Source organism: Alligator sinensis, unplaced genomic scaffold (assembly GCF_000455745.1).
Source record: "Alligator sinensis unplaced genomic scaffold, ASM45574v1 scaffold487_1, whole genome shotgun sequence".
Lineage (NCBI taxonomy): Eukaryota > Metazoa > Chordata > Crocodylia > Alligatoridae > Alligator > Alligator sinensis.
The window spans coordinates 351444-369304 of NW_005842301.1; the positions used below are offsets into that span (position 1 = coordinate 351444).

The 17861-nt window shown below is 46.0% G+C and overlaps 1 protein-coding gene across 2 annotated transcripts in view; it reads left to right on the forward strand.

Moving 5' to 3' along the window:
- Window positions 1-17861, forward strand: part of FANCD2 (FA complementation group D2) — a 194560-nt gene that overhangs the window by 80009 nt on the left and 96690 nt on the right. For both annotated transcript variants that reach the window (XM_014522094.2, XM_014522095.2), the window contains 4 exons: window positions 5690-5797; window positions 6855-6964; window positions 12818-12878; window positions 13381-13506. In XM_014522094.2, coding sequence (XP_014377580.1) covers window positions 5690-5797; window positions 6855-6964; window positions 12818-12878; window positions 13381-13506 — 405 coding nt within the window. The remainder of the gene's footprint in view (window positions 1-5689; window positions 5798-6854; window positions 6965-12817; window positions 12879-13380; window positions 13507-17861) is intronic.

Sequence of the window (17861 nt, forward strand, 5' to 3'; positions counted from 1 at the left end):
ATCTGTGGCCCTCAGATGAAGTCCAGGAGCTGTCCTTCTTGTGATTTGTATGGGTCAGGACTGTGGTGGTTTGATCATTGCATGGTCAATAGAGGAAATAGAGTGCAGGATCCAATGTGCAGGCACCTCCTTTGGGAAACAGCTTTGGTGTATTTTTATTTATTGTGATCTCTGGAAAGACCAAGATCCAGGTCTACAATGCAGTCATTATCCCTGCTGTCCTCTATGGATGTGAAAAGTGGATGGCCTACTGTTGTCATTGTCCACGGGTGATGTAGCATACCTGTTCTGGCATCCCCTGAGCACCAGACAACCACAGTTCATTGCCACCCACTACTCTTTGCCCACCATGACTTGGGTGTAATCTTACGGGATAGGATGCTGCACTTGATTTTTATGTGGCTGTGATCAGATCTTCGTCATGGGTCTCCTGATGGGATTCTTCTGCAGGGCTCCACCAAATTACATGAACTGAGTCACTTCCTCAAGGCATTTCGCATTGGGTTAAAGATCAACACAAAACCCAGCTTATAGTCCCCTGGCAGAGCCTAGGTCACCATCTCAGATGAGGCTCTCCCCTACCTGGGACCCTGCCCCACAAGTCCATGTTCGCAGCAGAAAAAAAAGAAAAGAACACAACCCCTTTAAGAGCGTTCTCCTTGGTCATAGCTTCAGGGAGCATCAGCCATGCTGAGCTGCTGTTGTCAGCTTTTTCTTTTAGGCTGTCAGTCCTCTCCTCATCCTCAGAATCCCTGCAGTTGGCTGGGATGGGAAGCTGCAGCCATCATCTCTCCTGTGTCTTTCAGCTCCCTCCATCGTTACCCTCTTTGAAAGCCTGTAAACACAACCCACTGATCCCCCAAATGGGCCCTACCTCTGCTGTAGCATTGTACCTTCCGGCTTTTTATTTCCAGGCTCATCAGTTTCCCTGTCACCAGGACAAATAGCCTCATGTGACTGGAGCTCACCCAATGAGCTTTGGCATACCTGTGAAGCTGCCGGCATGTCTCTAGGAGGGGTTTGCCTCATGGTCCAGGCAACTGTGTTCTCTGCTTGTTCCCTGGCTATCCTCCCGGATAAGTTACTGATCTTGCTCCAGTTCCTATTAGTCATATCAAGAGCCTGAAGAGGTATAACTAAATGATGCTTGTGGACAATTCTCCACCTCAAATGGGAAGATCATTGCACAAATGCTGGTATCCTTGCTGAAGCTTTGTTAACAGCGTTGTGTCAGGGATCTTCAATCACCAACTTCACTGACCAGACATTGTGTGTTGATGTCTGAGTCTTAACTCCCAAAACAAGGACTTTACTCCCAGCTTAGTTATGGCCTGAGATCTTGCAGCAGCCAGAAGAAATGCTACAAGGACACGTTGGAGGCATACCTCAAGAAGGCATGCTGACATCAAGAGCTGGGAAGAGCTATCTGCTAAACAACTTCAAAGATGCTGCAACCTTACCCAGGCAGTGGCCCGTTTTGAGGTAAAGTGTTTTGCCCTTGAAGGAGTAAAGAGAGAGCAGAGGAAGGAAAAAGAGAGGAATCCCAACCTTCAGCCTGCTCTCCTCTGTAAAGGCCTGCAACTTTTATGGGCAGGTCTGTGGCTCAAAGATTGGACTCTTAAGTCACCTCAAGACCCATCAATGAGCCGTGGCAGAGATCATCCTTGAATTGAGAGATTGCCACCAGCTCTGTTGATAGTACTGTTCTTTGTAGGGCTGTTGATGGAGTATTTACATTTGGAAAGTTTTGCTTCCTTCATTTTTTTAGGAAGTTAAGGGGTTAATAATAGGCGCATCTATCTCTGATTTAGTCTATGAAGTGCAACCTTATTCTGCTTTCTGCCTGACTTCAGACTACCTCTCCTTGGGTGTGTCTACACATGCATTAGATTTGGGAGCAGTTTACTTGCAAGTAAACTACTTGTCAGTAAGTGTTCCTGGGCAGGTGTCCATACATGCAGGGAAGTGGGAGCAGATTTGCTGGTAATGGCAGCAAAACACCTCCACTTCCTGGGGCCCAGCAATGGGCCCCTGGCACCACCAGGAGGAGCTCTAGGCTCCCTCTAGGTGCTAGCCCAGGGTCTGGCAGGGTGCACTATGCAAGGAGACAGCTGTCTCTTGGCCAGAGCTGGGACATTGCACCTTGCCCCAGGGGGGCTGCCTAATTCCAGGACAGGGACAATGTCCCCCTGCCCTGGCAGCAGGGAGCTCAGCTCCTGACCCTGCTCTCTTATCAGGGGCAGGGGACTTGGAAAGAGCTGCAGGGGAGGAATAGGTCCTAGCCCCCCGCCCCCATCTGCCAGTGGGGCAGCTAGCAGCTAGCTCACCTGACCAGGGCACAGGGGTGGAGCTAGAGAACCTGTTCCTTGCTCAGTTCTGTAATCTTGCAGCTGGGTGGGAAACAGGCTGGGAAGCATGTTCCTGCCAGCAGAGAGCTCCCTGCACCAACTCTGTGACTGCAGGGCTGGCACTGGGAGATCCTTATCTCCCAGCATCAACCCTGAAGTTAAGAATCTCCCAACCCCTGCCCCCCCAATCACCATCTTGGAGCAGGGGGCTTGGAGCTCCCTGCTGCCAGGGCAGGGGGACATAGTCCCTGCCCAGACTCTGGTGGCAGAGCTTGCCCTGGCAGCAAGCAGCAAGTAGCAAATTTACTTGCAATTAGTGAGGTTTACTGTGCAGTAAGCGTGTGTGTGTGTAGATGCACACGCTTACTGTGTAGTAAACTATGCTACTGCACAGTAAAGTGTCTTGTGTAGATGCACCCCCTACCAATGATACTTCCAGGAATGACTCTGAGATTCTAGGCAGGAAGATTGAGGTGCAGATGGTCTTTGTCAAAGATAAGGTCCCAGGTAGGGATTGTCACATCATAAAGGTAAAAGTACATCTGAGAAGATGATGTTGATAAGAAGGCTTTGGATTCTTTGACAATAAGCAGATGTTCCAGGGTAGAGGATTGCTATTGAGAGATGAGATCCATCTGACAAAGCCTAGAAGGAGCACCTTTGAGCATCATCTGGCTAACCTAGTAAGACGAGCTTTAAACTAGGTTCTAAAGGAGATGGTGAGCAAAACACTCCAGTTACAGGGCATTCAAAACAAAGGTGAAAGGACCAGGAGAAGAAGCTTACTTTTGGGAAGGCCTAGAGAGCCATAGGAAAGCAGAAGGGATACAAAGAAAAGTAGGCCAAAATGCGAACTACTGTTCCAGAAAGTTGAGGATATGAATAAGGAATCATCTGTTGTGGGCTTTTGCCATGGTTTCTCTCAGGGGAGTGTTGCTTGGGACCAGCCTTCAGCCTTGTCTAGTTTCTCTGAGTACCCCTGAAGCCAGCCCAGTCTTGGCTTTGAGTGGGGTGAACCCCTGGCTTCTTTTGTCTCCAAGACCCTGGCCTTTTGGTCCTTGATCCTCTGTAGTTTCCTCTGGCTCTCACTTAGGGATATGCTCTGGAAAGAGGGACTTTACCTCTTTGGGGTGCATTCTTTCCTCCCTTAAAGTGACATACAGAAAAAACAGATAGTTCCTCTTCAAGAAAAGGACTTTATTGGGCAACTGCAGCATAGCAAACCAAACGTCTTGCCCTCTCTAAAGGGTTAAGCAGTCCTTTGATTCCTAATCTAGCCCACACAGCCCTGAGACCCCAAAGTTAGTTCAGCTCTTCTCTTTCTTGTCTTTGTGGATCACAGACACAACATGAGTCAACAATATGCAATTTCAAAAAAAGCAAATGCAAATTTGGCCTTCATAAAAAGAAATATTAGGTACAGGACATGGGAGATGATGGTGCCATTCTACCCCACGCTGGTTAGATCTCATATAGAACAGTGTTTTTCATCTTCCTAAAGTTACAGGACCCTTTCATATCACTTCTGCTGTGGAATACCTACCCCTGTCCTGAAGACTGATGTGAAGCCAGGTGACCTGGCCCAGCACTGGCTGTACACCCCCTCCCAGCCTGCTTGGCCATGATCCTCAGTCATTTTGCAGAACATTGATGATCTATTTTGGAACCCAGAGTTTAGCAGAACACAGTTTAAAAACCACTGATCTAGAGTATTGTGTGAAATTCTGGGCTCCTTGTTTTAAGGAGGATGTGGAGAAGTTAGAGAAGGTCCAGAGGCTGGCTTAAAAAACAATAAAAAGGTTGGAAAGCAAGCGATATGAAGAAAGGTTGAAAAAACTAGGCATGTTTAGCTTGCAGAAAAGAGAGTTAAAGGAAGACATGATAGCAGACTTAAAATACCTGAATGACTACCATAAAGATGAGGGAAAACTAGTTTTCTCCCTTTGTGTGGAGGACAGAACACAAAGCAGTGGTTTCAAATTACAGCAAAATAGATTTAGCATTAACACTGGAAGAAAAAGTTCCTTACTGTTAAGACAGTAAAGCAGTAGACTAGACTGCCCAGGGAAGATGTGGAATCTCCTTTATTGGAGGGTTTTAAGAAAAAGTTGGATAAGCATTTGATTGGGATGATTTAGGAATAGAATTCCTGTATTTGAGCTGGGGGTTGGACCAGATGACCCTGGAAGTCCCTTCCAACCCTGTGATTCTATGATTGTTTATACCTGTGGAACAGAACCTCTACCATTATAGCTAAAGTTAGAGGCTACCAATGTAATACCACTTTGCAGGCAAAATGTTAGAGGGAGTACATCACACACTTTTGCAAGTAGTGCGTATAAATATTTCTAGACAGCAGTGGAATATTGGGAACTCTGGATTCTGCTCATGGTTCTGGATGGAGGTTGTGTTTAAAATCTAGTGGTTACAGACAGCACAGCACAGCACAGAAAATACCTTTGGCATGTTCTGTCTGGAAATTTGGCTGAATACATGGGGCTTGGGTATTCAATTTTAGAAATCTCTCCTAATTCTGCCACAGTTGACCTTGGGCAACTTCTCATTACCCTGTCAATCAAATGGGGGGAAAATAAAGCTTGACTTCTAACATAATGGGGTGAAGTTGTCAAGTTCTTGCTTCAACCTTTGATTTCCTAGTGCCTTAGATTTACTAATACCCGGAGGAGAATGTTAATTAGAGTAGAACCATCAAGTGGATAAATAGGATGAACAGAAGTTGCCAGTTATCTTGTCTTGGCCATTTTGTAGACTTACCTCTTCTTAGTCATCCTCTTTCTATGTTGACAATCCAGTCTTCTCAACCTCTTCATAGGAGAGTTCCCCCAGCCCCTAATTTCTTTTGCCTTTTTTTATACCCTCCGTAGCTCTACCATACCAATTTGGAGGTGGGGTGAGCAGTTTTGCACACTTTCCAAATAAGGAAGCTTTACTGATTTATATGAATGAGATTATAACATTTTCTATATTATTCTCCAGCCTTACCTATGTTCATGAAAGTCCCTGGGGCCTGAAGTATTTGTTGCTTTGAAAACTATAACCAGTTCCTTTACTAGGTATTAGAAGCAAGCTTAATTAGGTAACATAAACCATGAGGGAGGCGGAAAGCTGCATTTGCATTGCTTTCCCAGCAGAGAATTTAATTAATCTAGCCTGGAGTGATACATGGACATACCTGGCTGTTTCATTACTTTGAATGTACAATGGTAGCTTTATTGCAGCATATGTAGAAAGTAAAAGAAAACTGGTGACTTAGTGGCTGACACTAGCGGTGTATTTGAAGTCTGTTAAGCTCTTCAGGTGCTGTAACTTGTCTTTTATAGAACGTTTTAGATTATACGGAGAAACTGAATCCCCAGCAAATCCGGAAGCTCTTCTACATTCTTGGTGTGCTGGCATTCAATCAGAGGCAGGAAGGCATCTACATTCAGGTGAGTAGAAGAGGCGAGGAGAGACGATGGGGAAGGAAGGAGGGAAGGACATGCCCCATTCCCCTCATCGAATTAGCCTGCAGAACTTGTTTTGGGATGACAGCAAAAAGCTCAGGATCATACAGTCTGCACTATCATTGTGTGTACAGGGGTCTATGGGGCAAGGTACTTCTCATTTAAAATCCCTCAAATTTGAATGGGTGCCAACTTTTCTCCTACTCTAGATTCTTTTTTCCTGTGGAGTTTGCTTCTGTTTGGCACAGGAGGGATTATTCCCTGCTCCACATTTAATAGGCTCTATTATTTCCATCTAGCTGCTTGAGGTCTGCAGGACAGAAAGAACAGAAACTCGAAGCACCAGGAGAGCAGCTTTGTCTTGTGAAGTGTTAGACTTCTGAGCTATAGTTTGAGATCTAAAATTTTAGGTAGATATCTGTCACCAAGTCTGTTACATCCAGATTGACTTCATGCTACTTATGTAACATCTTTGTAAACAGATCAAATACATTGTAACAGCAGTAGGTTCAGATATATGGCTCTGAATTTTAATATCCTGTAGTAAGGATAGTGCAGTTTAGATATCTGTAGTTTGGATAAAACTTACCAAAAATTTTGATAACATTTTATTTCATTATGAAAATTAGAGTTTTTGATACCTTGCTGCAGGGACAATTCAGCTCCTGCAAATCGGAAGTGTTCTTTTATATGCTTCCACTAATAACAACAACAACAACAAAATCCAGGTTCAGAGCTCGTTCAGTGAGGTAATTAGAGCAAAGGATAATCTGAACCTGATTTGGGAACATTTGTTGCAGCTTTAATTATAGTGCTGGGGGCAGAATCTATAATAAAGCAGGGCACAAAATGCATTTGTCTCTTACAAAAATACAGTTCTTATGGCTAGGGCTGTCCTTATGAGTAGAGAAAATGGTGTTTCTTTACAGACACTGGGGGCAGACGCATTGAAAGGTGAGATGGTCATAGTAACACCAGTAACAAACACAAATGTTTACATGGAAATTGTCTCTAATGCCTGTCTCTCCCTCGGTCACTATAGGATGATATGCATATGGTGATCAGGAAGCGTCTCTCTAGCAGTCACCTTAAGCACAAACAAATGGGGATAATTGGTGCTATAACTTTGGCCAGCAGTGTGGCAGCAAAGAGGTGAGAAAGAAGTTCCCATGTTCTATTCTATCTAGCATACTCTTAGCTACTATAATAAAGCCAGACCTGGTGAGAGAGATGGAGAAAGGTTAAAACAGCTTCTTGGCTTGTGATGGTTGCACTAAAGCAGTGGTGCTCAACCTCTGGCTTTTGAGCTGCATCCAGTCACTGAACCATTTCATCTGGCCCGTGACCATCCCACAGGTTCAGAACTTTGGTGGCAGAGAAGTGGTAGCAGTGTTCATTGCTGCTTCTCTGCTGTTAAACTTCTGGACTCATGGGGATCCCCGTGGGCTGGATAATGTGGCTATGTCCCAGTGCGTAGGGCTGCTCTGCAGATAGATTGAAGTGTGTGGGGTTGGGTGAGCATGCAGCCACAACCAGTGCTTGGGTTGGGCTGGTTCATGGCTGGTATGCAGGGTTGGACTGGTGCACATGGCAAGATTGGGCTGGTGTGCCAGATTACATTTTCAGACTGACTTCATGTGCCAACCCTGCATGGGGCCTGGTCTGGACTGATCCTACGCCACTTATACAGCCTATTGGGTTGGGAACCACTGCACTAAAGTCTTAACTGAATGATATTACTTAACTTGCGGTCCTCTTAAAAAAGAAAAAAGAGGTGTACGCACAGTGGAAGCAAGGGATGGTCCTCAAGAAGGACTATACAATAGTGGCCAACACTTGTAGGAAAATGATCAGGAAAGTCAAGGCAGCGACTGAGTTTAGGTTAGCCACGGGAGTCAAGGTCAATAACGAGTCTTTCTTTAGGTATGTAGGCAGTAGAAGGAAAACAAATGGAAGTGTGGGACCCCTGCTTAACACCTTGGGACATCTGGTAACTGACATTTAGGGAAAAACTGAACTCCTGAATGCCCATTTTGCTTCGGTATTTCACCGGACCAAGGGGAAAGACAAGCAAGATAAGGCTCATAGGGGGCATGCTGGGAACGACAGCCTCCCCACTGTGAATGCTGAGCAGGTGCAACTAGAGAAGCTAGACATTTATAAGTTAACAGGACTGGATGGACTCCATCCAAGAGTGCTGAAGGAGCTGTCTGAGGTCATCACGGAACCACTGGCAAAGCTCTTTCAGAATTCGTGGTGCACAGGGGAAATGCCTGAGGATTGGAAGAGGGCCAACACTGTGCCCATCTTCAAGAAGGGGAAGAGGGAGGACCTAGGCAACTAAGGGCCAATTAGCCTACCCTCTATCCCAGGGAAAATCCTTGAAAAGCTCATTAATGAATGTATGTGCAATACGCTCACAGAAGGGAAGATTCCGAATGACAGCCAGAATGGCTTTGTCATGGGTAGGTCTTGTCTTACCAATCTCATCTCCTTCTGTGACCAGGTCTCTCGACCCCTGGACTTGGGAGACGAGGTAGATGTTATATACAGTAAAAGCTTTGTTATCTGTCACCCATGGGAAATGGCGGGTGCTGGATAACAAAATATGCTGGTTAATTGAGAGGCCTGAACAGGCATCTTTGCCTGGTCAGGCTGCCGCTTCTCCAGCCGCGTCTGGGGCGTCGCCACCCCTCCCATGGCATCGCTGACCCTCCCACAGGCCCCGCGGGACAGGGAGGTGGGCCCCATGCAGCCTACTATGCCATGGGCCGTGGGGGCTCGGCAGTGCAGGCTGCTTTGCCCCGGGTCATGGGGGCTCAGCAAAACTGGAAGTGCCACGTTGAGCGCTTCCAGTTTCACTTTACCTTACAAGCTGGAGTGCTGGTTAATAGAACATGCCAGCTTGTAAGGTGCCGGTTAACAGAGCTTTTACTGTACCTAGACTTCCAAAAGGCTTTTGATCCCACGATATCCTTGTGGGAAAACTGGAAGATTGTGGGCTCAGCTGCTCGACAGTTCAGTGGGTGGGAAACTGGCTACAGGGTAGGACCCAGAGAGTTCTCATGAACGGATCTGTGTTGTCCTGGTATGAAGTGGCCAGTGGTGTCCCTCAGGGGTCTGTTCTTGGACCGGTGCTTTTCAACATCTTTATCAATGATTTGGATGTGGGAGTGAAAAGCGCTCTGACCAAGTTATGGGGCAGTGTGGTCACGTCAGAAGATAGGTTGCAGATACAGGCGGAACTAAACAAGTTCGCGAGTTGGGCAGACCGGAGCCAGATCAAGTTTAACACTTTAAGGTGCTCCATCTGGGGGCAAACAACCCTCAACATACATACAGGCTCAGTGGTGACAGCTTGACTTGCACCACAGCCAAAAGGGAGCTAGAGGTAATGATTGACCATTGCATGAATATGAGCCATCAGTGTGATTTGCCCAGCAGGGCAAATAACAGGCTGGCATGGATCAACCAATGCATCTTGTGTAAAACTAAGGAAGTGATACTCCTGCTGTACTCAGCACTGGTGAGACCGCACTTAGAGTACTGCGTCCAGTTCTGGGCACTGCACTTCAATAAGGATGTGGAAAAACTTGAGATGGTCCAGAAAAGAGCCACCCATATGATCATGGACTTGCAAGGCAAGCCATATGAGAAAAGGTTGAGGGACCTGGGCCTCTAGCCTAAAGGAGAGAAGGTTGAGAAGGGACTTGATAGCAGCTTACAGCTATATCAGAGGAGTGCATCAGGAGCTCGGTGAACAGCTGCTCACTAGGGCACCCCTGGGGAAGACCAGGACCAATGGATACAAACTCCTGGAAGGCTGCTTCAGGCTTAATACCAGGAAAAACTCCTTCACAGTCAGGGTGTCCAGACTATGGAATAAACTCCCTCCAGAGGTGGTGCAGTCACCTACCCTGGAGGTTTTCAAGAGGAGACTGGACAGTCAGCTCACTGGAGTCACTTGACCCTAGTTGTTTTCCTGCCTAGAGCGGGGGGCCTGGACCCGATGATCTGCAAGGTCCCTTCCAGCCCCTAACAATCTATGAATCTAAGAAACTTTTTTAGCAAACTAATGCTTTGTGTATCCCTTTTAAAATGTACTCACTTGCTACTACTCCTGCCACTGGACTTGCTTTCTAGCTAACACTTGTTGAGAAATGTTTTGATCAGCACCAGTAGGGGCTGTGACTTTGCAAAGGGGATCTTGGCCATGGTAGACAAATCAGCTGATCATGAGTTCCTAGTGCACTGCTGTGGTCTAAAGAGCTAACATGGTCCTTGCGTGTATAAACAGGAATCTTCAGTAGGAACAGAGAGTTATACTGTCTCTGTACTTGGCACTAGTGTGACCACTGCTAAAATATCATGTTCAGTTTTTATTCAACAATTCATGAAGGATGTTGATACAGTGGGTTCAGAGAAGAGCCATGAGACTGACTAAAGGATGAGAAGACAGGTTTTATCATGTGAAAGACTCAAGGAGCAAAATCTGTCTGGTAGATTGAGGTGACTTGATCACAGGATCTACATAAGGAACATAACTTTAATGTGCTCTTTCTGTAGCACAGAAAGGTGTTTCCATATCCAATGGCTGGAAGATAAACCTGGACAAATTATAAATAAGGTGCAATTTTTTTGGAAGGAATGACAATCAGAACAAGTTACAAAGCTGTGGGATAGATCACTGGCAGTGTTTAAATCAAAACTGCATGTTTTCTTAAAAGATTAGTTCCAATAAGAACAGGAATTAATTCAGAGTAGTCCTATGGCCTGCATTACACAGGATGTCAGACTAGATGATCATCACAGTGTGTCCTGGAAGTATCTGGAAGTACTTGCAGTGTGTCCTGGAAGTATCTCTTCCAGGATATGGCCTTTGTATGCTAAGTGTGTGGGACAGTGAAGAGGCATACTTGCTACAAAAGGCTTTAAATTATTTTAATGGAATTTCACTGGCATTCCATTAAAATGATCTGGCACATTCCCTGTGTAACTTGTGAAAGGTGAATATTCCCTGAGGGCAGGGTTTACCTGAGAGGTCTCGAGTATAAAATGAAGGTATTGTGAAAGATCACCCAGTTCACTCCTATTGTATTGTTTCATAACATGCTTTTCTAAGTTGCATTAAATGGAAATGAAAGGACAGGTCATGGACAGACGTTGCATGCGTGTCAGGAAATGCAGCCTTTTCCTAGCACAAAAAGTGAGCCATTCAATTGGTTTATGGCAGAAAAAAACAAAATGATTCTGCGACGAACTGTTAGCTCTTTCTGAGAGCCACTTTCTGAGAAAGCAAAGCTTTTTCTATCTCCATGTGTAATGCCTGTCCAGTTTCATGTAGCACTGTGAGGTCTTTAAGATCCCCAGTATCCCACAGTCATTTGCTCCCTCAGTATCCCATAGTCATTTGTTCCCCACTTCTTTACTCTGAGGGGGAGGGAAAGCGGATGACTCAGTGGCAAGCTCTCTGAAAGCCCTGTGGGGATCCTGCCACAACAACTAGGATAGATTTGTCTGTTTCTGCCAATTCTCATCACTCCTTGCACAAGCAGTGATGGGAATTCCCTCACCCTATCCCCAACACAGTCCCTTCTCCTTCTGCCTGCCCACTCTGCCAATCAGCAGAGTGAGGCACCGGGGTAAGATAAAAGTAAGAATTCTTGTTATCACTGTAAGCGCCATAGCAAGGACTGGGGCTCTGGCAGCAGCACGACTGTGGGTGGTAGGAGCAAGGAGAGCAGTTTTTCTTGCTCCTGCTACCCTGTAGAGCAGGAGATTGTCCTTGGCAGCTGCTCTTTTCCCCCTTCCCCAAAAGGGGGGAGGGCTGGCTGTTAATTATTGGGCTTTCCTGGAGGTGGGAGCAGTCCCTTTTCGCACCCTGGCTGGAAAGCATGCCTTTGAAATAACTACAATTCTCTAGCTAGAGATTTGAATGCCTGTATACCCCCCTTCTCACCATGTTTTCCTAGCACTACAATCAAATAACTGTCCATAGCCACAGTCTAGCTGACTCTTCAGTCCCATGAACCTGCACACTTTCCAGCAGCAGTTCTCATAGCTGCTCTTCTGCACAGCTTTATCTCCAGTGTAGTTAATTAATTGGGCACTACCTTCTAGTTGGGTATGCCATTGGAGAGTCTATTGGAGACCTAGACAGATAGAGATTGATTGCAAAGAGGACTCGTACTAATCAGACTGATATCCTAATATTTTAAATAGCTCTTTTGGTTCCCTGTAAATCTTTTCTGCTCTTTAATGTTCTTACCCTATTTGAAGCACTAGTTGTGTTCACTGCCTCAATTTCCCTGGACAATATGGCTCTATCCTTCCTTTTGAATTAATCAGCAGGTTTTTTTTTTTTTTTTTTTTTTTTTTTATAAACTCTACAGTTGAAACTTGAGCACATTACAGTGATGCTCCTAGAATCTTACCACTTTGACATAGTTTCTGTTGGCATTTAAAACCAGTCTACAGACATACATGGTCCTAGGGGTAGTACTACTGGGCTTAGCATATTTTTGTATAAGTATGTAGGATAGAAAAAATGGTATAAGAATTTTTTCCTCACCCCTACAGGTGATCAGTTGAAGCCCAGAAGCATGGGATTGGATTATAGTCATTATCATAACACAGAATTTACAGGTGTTATGAGACTACTAAGTGGAGCCCAACTAATCCTGTTCTCTTCAGAGTCCAGCAAGAATAGAGATGACAGGGGAGGGACTCGATACCCAGCTTTCCCACAGCAGAGGCTGGAGGACTTCTGAGATCTGAAAACATATCTATTAGAAAGACATCCTGTCTGGCTTTAATGACTCCAAGCAATGGCAAATCTACCATTTCCCTTGATAAGCTGTTCCATTGTGCTTCTTGATAGGCCCGTCCTTTCCATGAGTAATTCCTCTACCCTAGAACAGGGAGTTTTGTGTATAATTGTAAATGCATTTTAGCCTCTTACTTTAAATAGTGAGCAATGAAAACAGAGTTTTCAATTGGTTTCAGAAATGAAGGAGATGGGAGTTTGTTGGAAAGAACACAGATGAGTGAAGAGCACCATAGGCAGGTGAGTGCCAGCCCAGGGTGTATGCTTGAGGGAGATTGGAGTGTGGGCAGCAGCTAGTTGTTTGTCGTAAAATGGGAGATGTGATGCAAAGGAGAGTGTCTGTGGAGGTTCCAGGTCTAACTGGGGGCATGGGGTTGGCCTGTGTCACTGTCAGGCCCAGGAGAGCGAGTTCATAGGCAACAGTATCTGAGGCTAGCTGTGGAAAAAGGACTTGAGGGAAATAGGTCTGTATCTAGATGCTAGGCTTTTTAATCTGAGGAATTTAGCTGTCTTTTTTTTGTATCTGCAGTGTCTAAAATAATGGGCTCCTGCCCAGTGATTGGGAAGCCTCCTCATTGTACTACAAATAAATATAAAAATAAGTGGAGAAAGTCAGAGGCTGAGAATGGGCTTAATGAATTGGTGTGTCTTTGTGGGCAGGGGAATTGTAGATCATGCCTGTCTCTGATCAAGGTGGTGGGTAGGACTATTTATTGTCCTTTGACTAGACCCTTTTTTGCAGCTCATCATCCTGCTTGATCTTGTGAGCTTCTGCTGTGAACAGACTCCGAAAGCTTTGGCGCTCTATTACGATGAACTTGCAAACTTGATTGAGAAACAAAAAGGAAATTTGGACTCTCAAATCCTGGTATGTTACAGAGTTTTTTGTATCTTGTTGGTTATATTAGCCTTCAGAAAGATGTAGTTTCCTAGACATTAGCAGGGTCAACCTGAGAATTTCATTTATGTCTGAAAATGCCTTCCCTTTTCCTATTACAGGAAAAACCTAGGATTCCTGTAATGAGCAGAGTTGAGCTTGAAAGTCCAGACTTTCAGCTCAGTGCTTTACCTGTTTTTGGCCCCTGTAATATGGCCAATTGCCAGTTCTCTGATATGGGCTACCAATTTCCTGTCTTTGTTTGTGTGTACAGGGACTTCTTTTACATGGCAAGAAATAAGAGAAAAACCTTTTTTTTAAATCGTTAATCTGATCATAATACACCCAATGTAGGAGGGAGGCATCAGGAATACATTGGAACCCAAAAGTGCCTTTAACCTTGTTTTCTGCAATTGGCACCCCTTCAAACATTCACAGCTGCCTTATTTCCATGAGGTTGGAGATGTTACTATGCGGCACTGACAAGAGGGAGAGATACGTATAGCCGGGGCGGGGGGAACCAAATTGGGACTGCCTCCTTCCTGTAGAGAGTCTGCATTGACCCTATCTTCCTTTCTGCTATGAGTCCTTCCTAGCCCTGCATGGCCTTCTGCTGTACTCCTGGAATCATAGAAAAGTAGGGCTGGAAGGGACCTCGGGATGTCATCTAGTCCAACTCCCTTCAAGGCAGAATCTTCCTTATCTAAACTATCCTATTCAAGTACTTGTCTATTCTAGTCTTAAAACTACACAAACAACCCTGCTATACAACTACTGGATACAATGCCCCAAAATAGCAAGAAACTCTAAGCTGCCACAGGTGAAGCAGGGAGATGAGGGCACTGTCAATGCCCTGCAACTGCAAGGACAGAACTGGTTTGTTAAAATATGCTTAAGAGATCCAAGGAAGAGGACCATACCCCCCAAGACAAGAGGAAGGCAGAACACCTCATAGTCTGTGCCAATCTGATCATGTGGTAAAATTCACTGTGGGGTGAACTTCTCAGTGAAAATAGCAGGTTATACTGGGGGTTGGTAGGTTCTGGGGGTCTGTTTTGCTAGGGTAAAGAATCTTGTTGCTTTGGGAAAAGAGAAGTCAGGACTCATGTTGAGGAAGGGGTAGAACATTGCTATGTTGTGATTCATGGACTGAAGTCCCAGGGTCATAGCAATCCCAAATAGTTAGCCAGGGGTGACTGTCTGTGATATGTAGTACTGTTGGCTGAAGATCACAGAAGTGTTCTGTCTTGATCTTAAGCCCCCAGAGCTATAAGAAAGGCATGTTCTTGAGTCAGATAACTTGAAGTAATATCTTGGGTAAAACATGAATGTCCCTCATCTTCATGAGGTAAGGCAAGGATTTTGTCAGTGATACTGTATTTTCTCTCATATAACGTGCCCCTGAATGTAACACACCATATTTTTGAAAGGACCAAGACAGGAAAAAAGTCTTACCTTGGAGTAAAAGTAAGTATCAGAGGTCTGGGCCTCTGAACCACTGGCTGCAGGCCACTTTTACTCTTAAACGATTATTGTGACCCAATTTGGATGAGAAGGAACTGTGTTCATGCTATGCACTAGGTCTTAGATCAGTGACTGTCCAGTGTATGCATGCCACCTAGTCCAAGTCCTGTGGCTCCCCTGCAGCACTGGAGGGCTTGGTTGCATGCAGAATGCATATTAAGATAACATTGAAAAGATGTTCACTTTGGATTGCTGCGAGAGAAAGGGATTTTCACGGGCCACTCATGGCGTCCAGAACTGATTTCACAGTCTCTTCATGGAGAGCTTCCTCTTGCCACTGGCCAAAAGTCCTTGGTGGTTCCACACCTCACTGCTGATTCACTGAGGGGCAAAAACCACGGCTTAATTAAATATCAAATACATTTCTGCATTGTTATAAATCTAAGGTATTAAATTTAAATCTAAATTGAAATATATTATGAATATACATTTAAACACAATATGAATTGTAGCTAATATAAACATAATTTATTATTAGCATTCTACAAAAAGCTTAGTAATGCTAAATAATGCTAATCTTGACAGAAACAATTCATGTTAGTTGTTAAATGCTAGCATGCAGCATCCACTGGTAGTTGCAGCTGACATCCTCTGTCTCTGTGGTGTGGACACTTGTCCATACACTGAGATGTGGAAACCTATCAGAAACAGACTCCCACAACATGGTCACAAAGGCATCTGACACTCTGACAACTTTCATGTAAGCAGCACGTTCCTTGTTACACTCTCATGTAAGCAGCACGTTCCTTGTTACCCTCTTTCTGCCATGCAGGGATTGATTTCAGTAGCTGAAAGTCAAAACTCAGAAAAGGCAAAAGGGGTACAAAATATGAACACTAAAAAAGAAGGCAGCCAGTTGTTTAAACCATGGTGGTAATGCTTGCAGTACTGATTCAAATTTGCAGCTATTGCCTGGAACAGTTCTTGTCTCCATTGTTTTTCATGTTGGCAGTTTGAAAGTTGTGATGCCATTAGGGAAGTAAATATTGTTTAAAAATATTTGTTTAACTTCCTATAATTGTATTGGTTAAATGATTAACTGATAACACAGCAGCTCCACACAGCAGCTCCAACAAAGCTGCTTCTGGCTCCCAGGGCCCTTTGACTGGAGGGAGGAGGGGAAGAGGCAAGCTCAGTCAGACAACATAGCCCATGTGAAGCCCTGCGCTGGGTGGGAGGGAGCACCTGTAAGCCAGCAGCTACTTGCTGAATTGATGTCATTAGCAGGGATCTGGGTTTTCTGTTTGCTGCAGAAAAATACAGCTTTTTTCCTTTAGAGGGGGAAAATGCAGATTTTCTCCTTTGAAGGAGAAAAATCCGGCAAGCCAGAGTTTCATCCTGCAAGGGACTGCTTGGGGCTGTGTGGAGCGGGATGCAGGGGGCAGAGGGCGCCACATGCATGTGCATGCCAGACAGGGTAGTGGAGAGTAGCTCCTGCAAGGGGCTCTGGGTTGGGAGTGAGTGGCAGGGCTAAGGAAACTGTGCGCCAGGAAGGAGTGGCATCGACAGGGCTGGAGGGGGTCTGTGGCTTGGGAATGAAGGGCAACAGCATGGGCAGGGGCAGAACACTGGCATATCAGGGCTGCTCAGCACCACAAAGTAGCGGGAAGAGGAGACTTGTGTTCTGGTGAGCTAAGGGGACAGGGGGAGCTCTGATTTTCCATGATAAATGAAACAAAATCAAATGCCAAAATATACAGGTATTTAGAATTGATTTTATTATAATGATTGAGGCACTGTTAGTAGGGGCGCACCGATAGAGATTTTTGGGGTTGATACCAATAGCCGATTTTTAAGGAGGCATATCAGCCAGTACCGATCTGATTTCCAAGACGCAGCCCAGCAGCTTGAAGAGCTGCGTCCAGCTGGTAAGTCTGTTGTGGTGGAAGCGGAGGGGGGAAGGAAGGGGCATGGTGGGGGGAGCAGATTGAAGATCCTGCAGCAAGGGATTGGGGCAGGGGCTGGGGCAGGGGCTGCCCAGCCAGGGCAGGGCGGGGCATGGGATGGAGCCTTGGCTTGTTCCGGGGATGTGGGGAGGGGGTTGGGTCCCGTAAGGAGGGGGGAGGCGTGGTTTCCGTTGCTGTGAGCATCTGGGAGGGTCATGGGGGAGGGCATGTGCCCCAGGATCTGTGGGGTGGGGTGGGCTGCTGCTGCGGGCTGGTGCAGGGGCTGCACTGGACTCTTCTTGGCAGTGGCTGAGCTGGACTGCGCTCAGGGTGGGTGATGGTGGCATTGGGATGGGGGTTACGGAGGGGGCCAGCAGCCACTCCAGAATTTGCTATAGCCTCCACATTACCCTCATCTCAGCGCTACCACTGCCTGCCCTGAGTGCAGCCCCAGCCCTCAGTGGCAGCCCCCCCCACCCATCCCCGCACATATCTGAGGGCACCCTTCCCCGCCCCACCCCGTGCCCTCCCGGTGTGCACACAGCAGCAGGAGCTGTCCTCTGCTCCCAGCATCCCCTGGACGAGCCACGGCTCCGTCCTGCACCCTGCCCTAGCCCCACTCCCTCCCTCCCCATGGGGGCCTTGATCTGCCCCTGCCCATACTCCTTCCCTCTCTCTTCCCCTTCCACCACAACAGACTTAACAGCTGCACACAGTGCTCCTCGCTGCATGCATGCACGGGGCATTTATCGGCCACATCAGGCTGATTTCCAATGCAATCAATATTTTTTATATTGGTGCCTATCCATTATCGGACTCATGTATTGGTGCACCTCTAACTGTTAGGCTTCCATAGTTTCATAGTTTCATAGTTGGTAGGGTCAGAAGGGACCTGAGGAGATCATCTAGTCTGACCCCCTGCCATGGCAGGAAAGA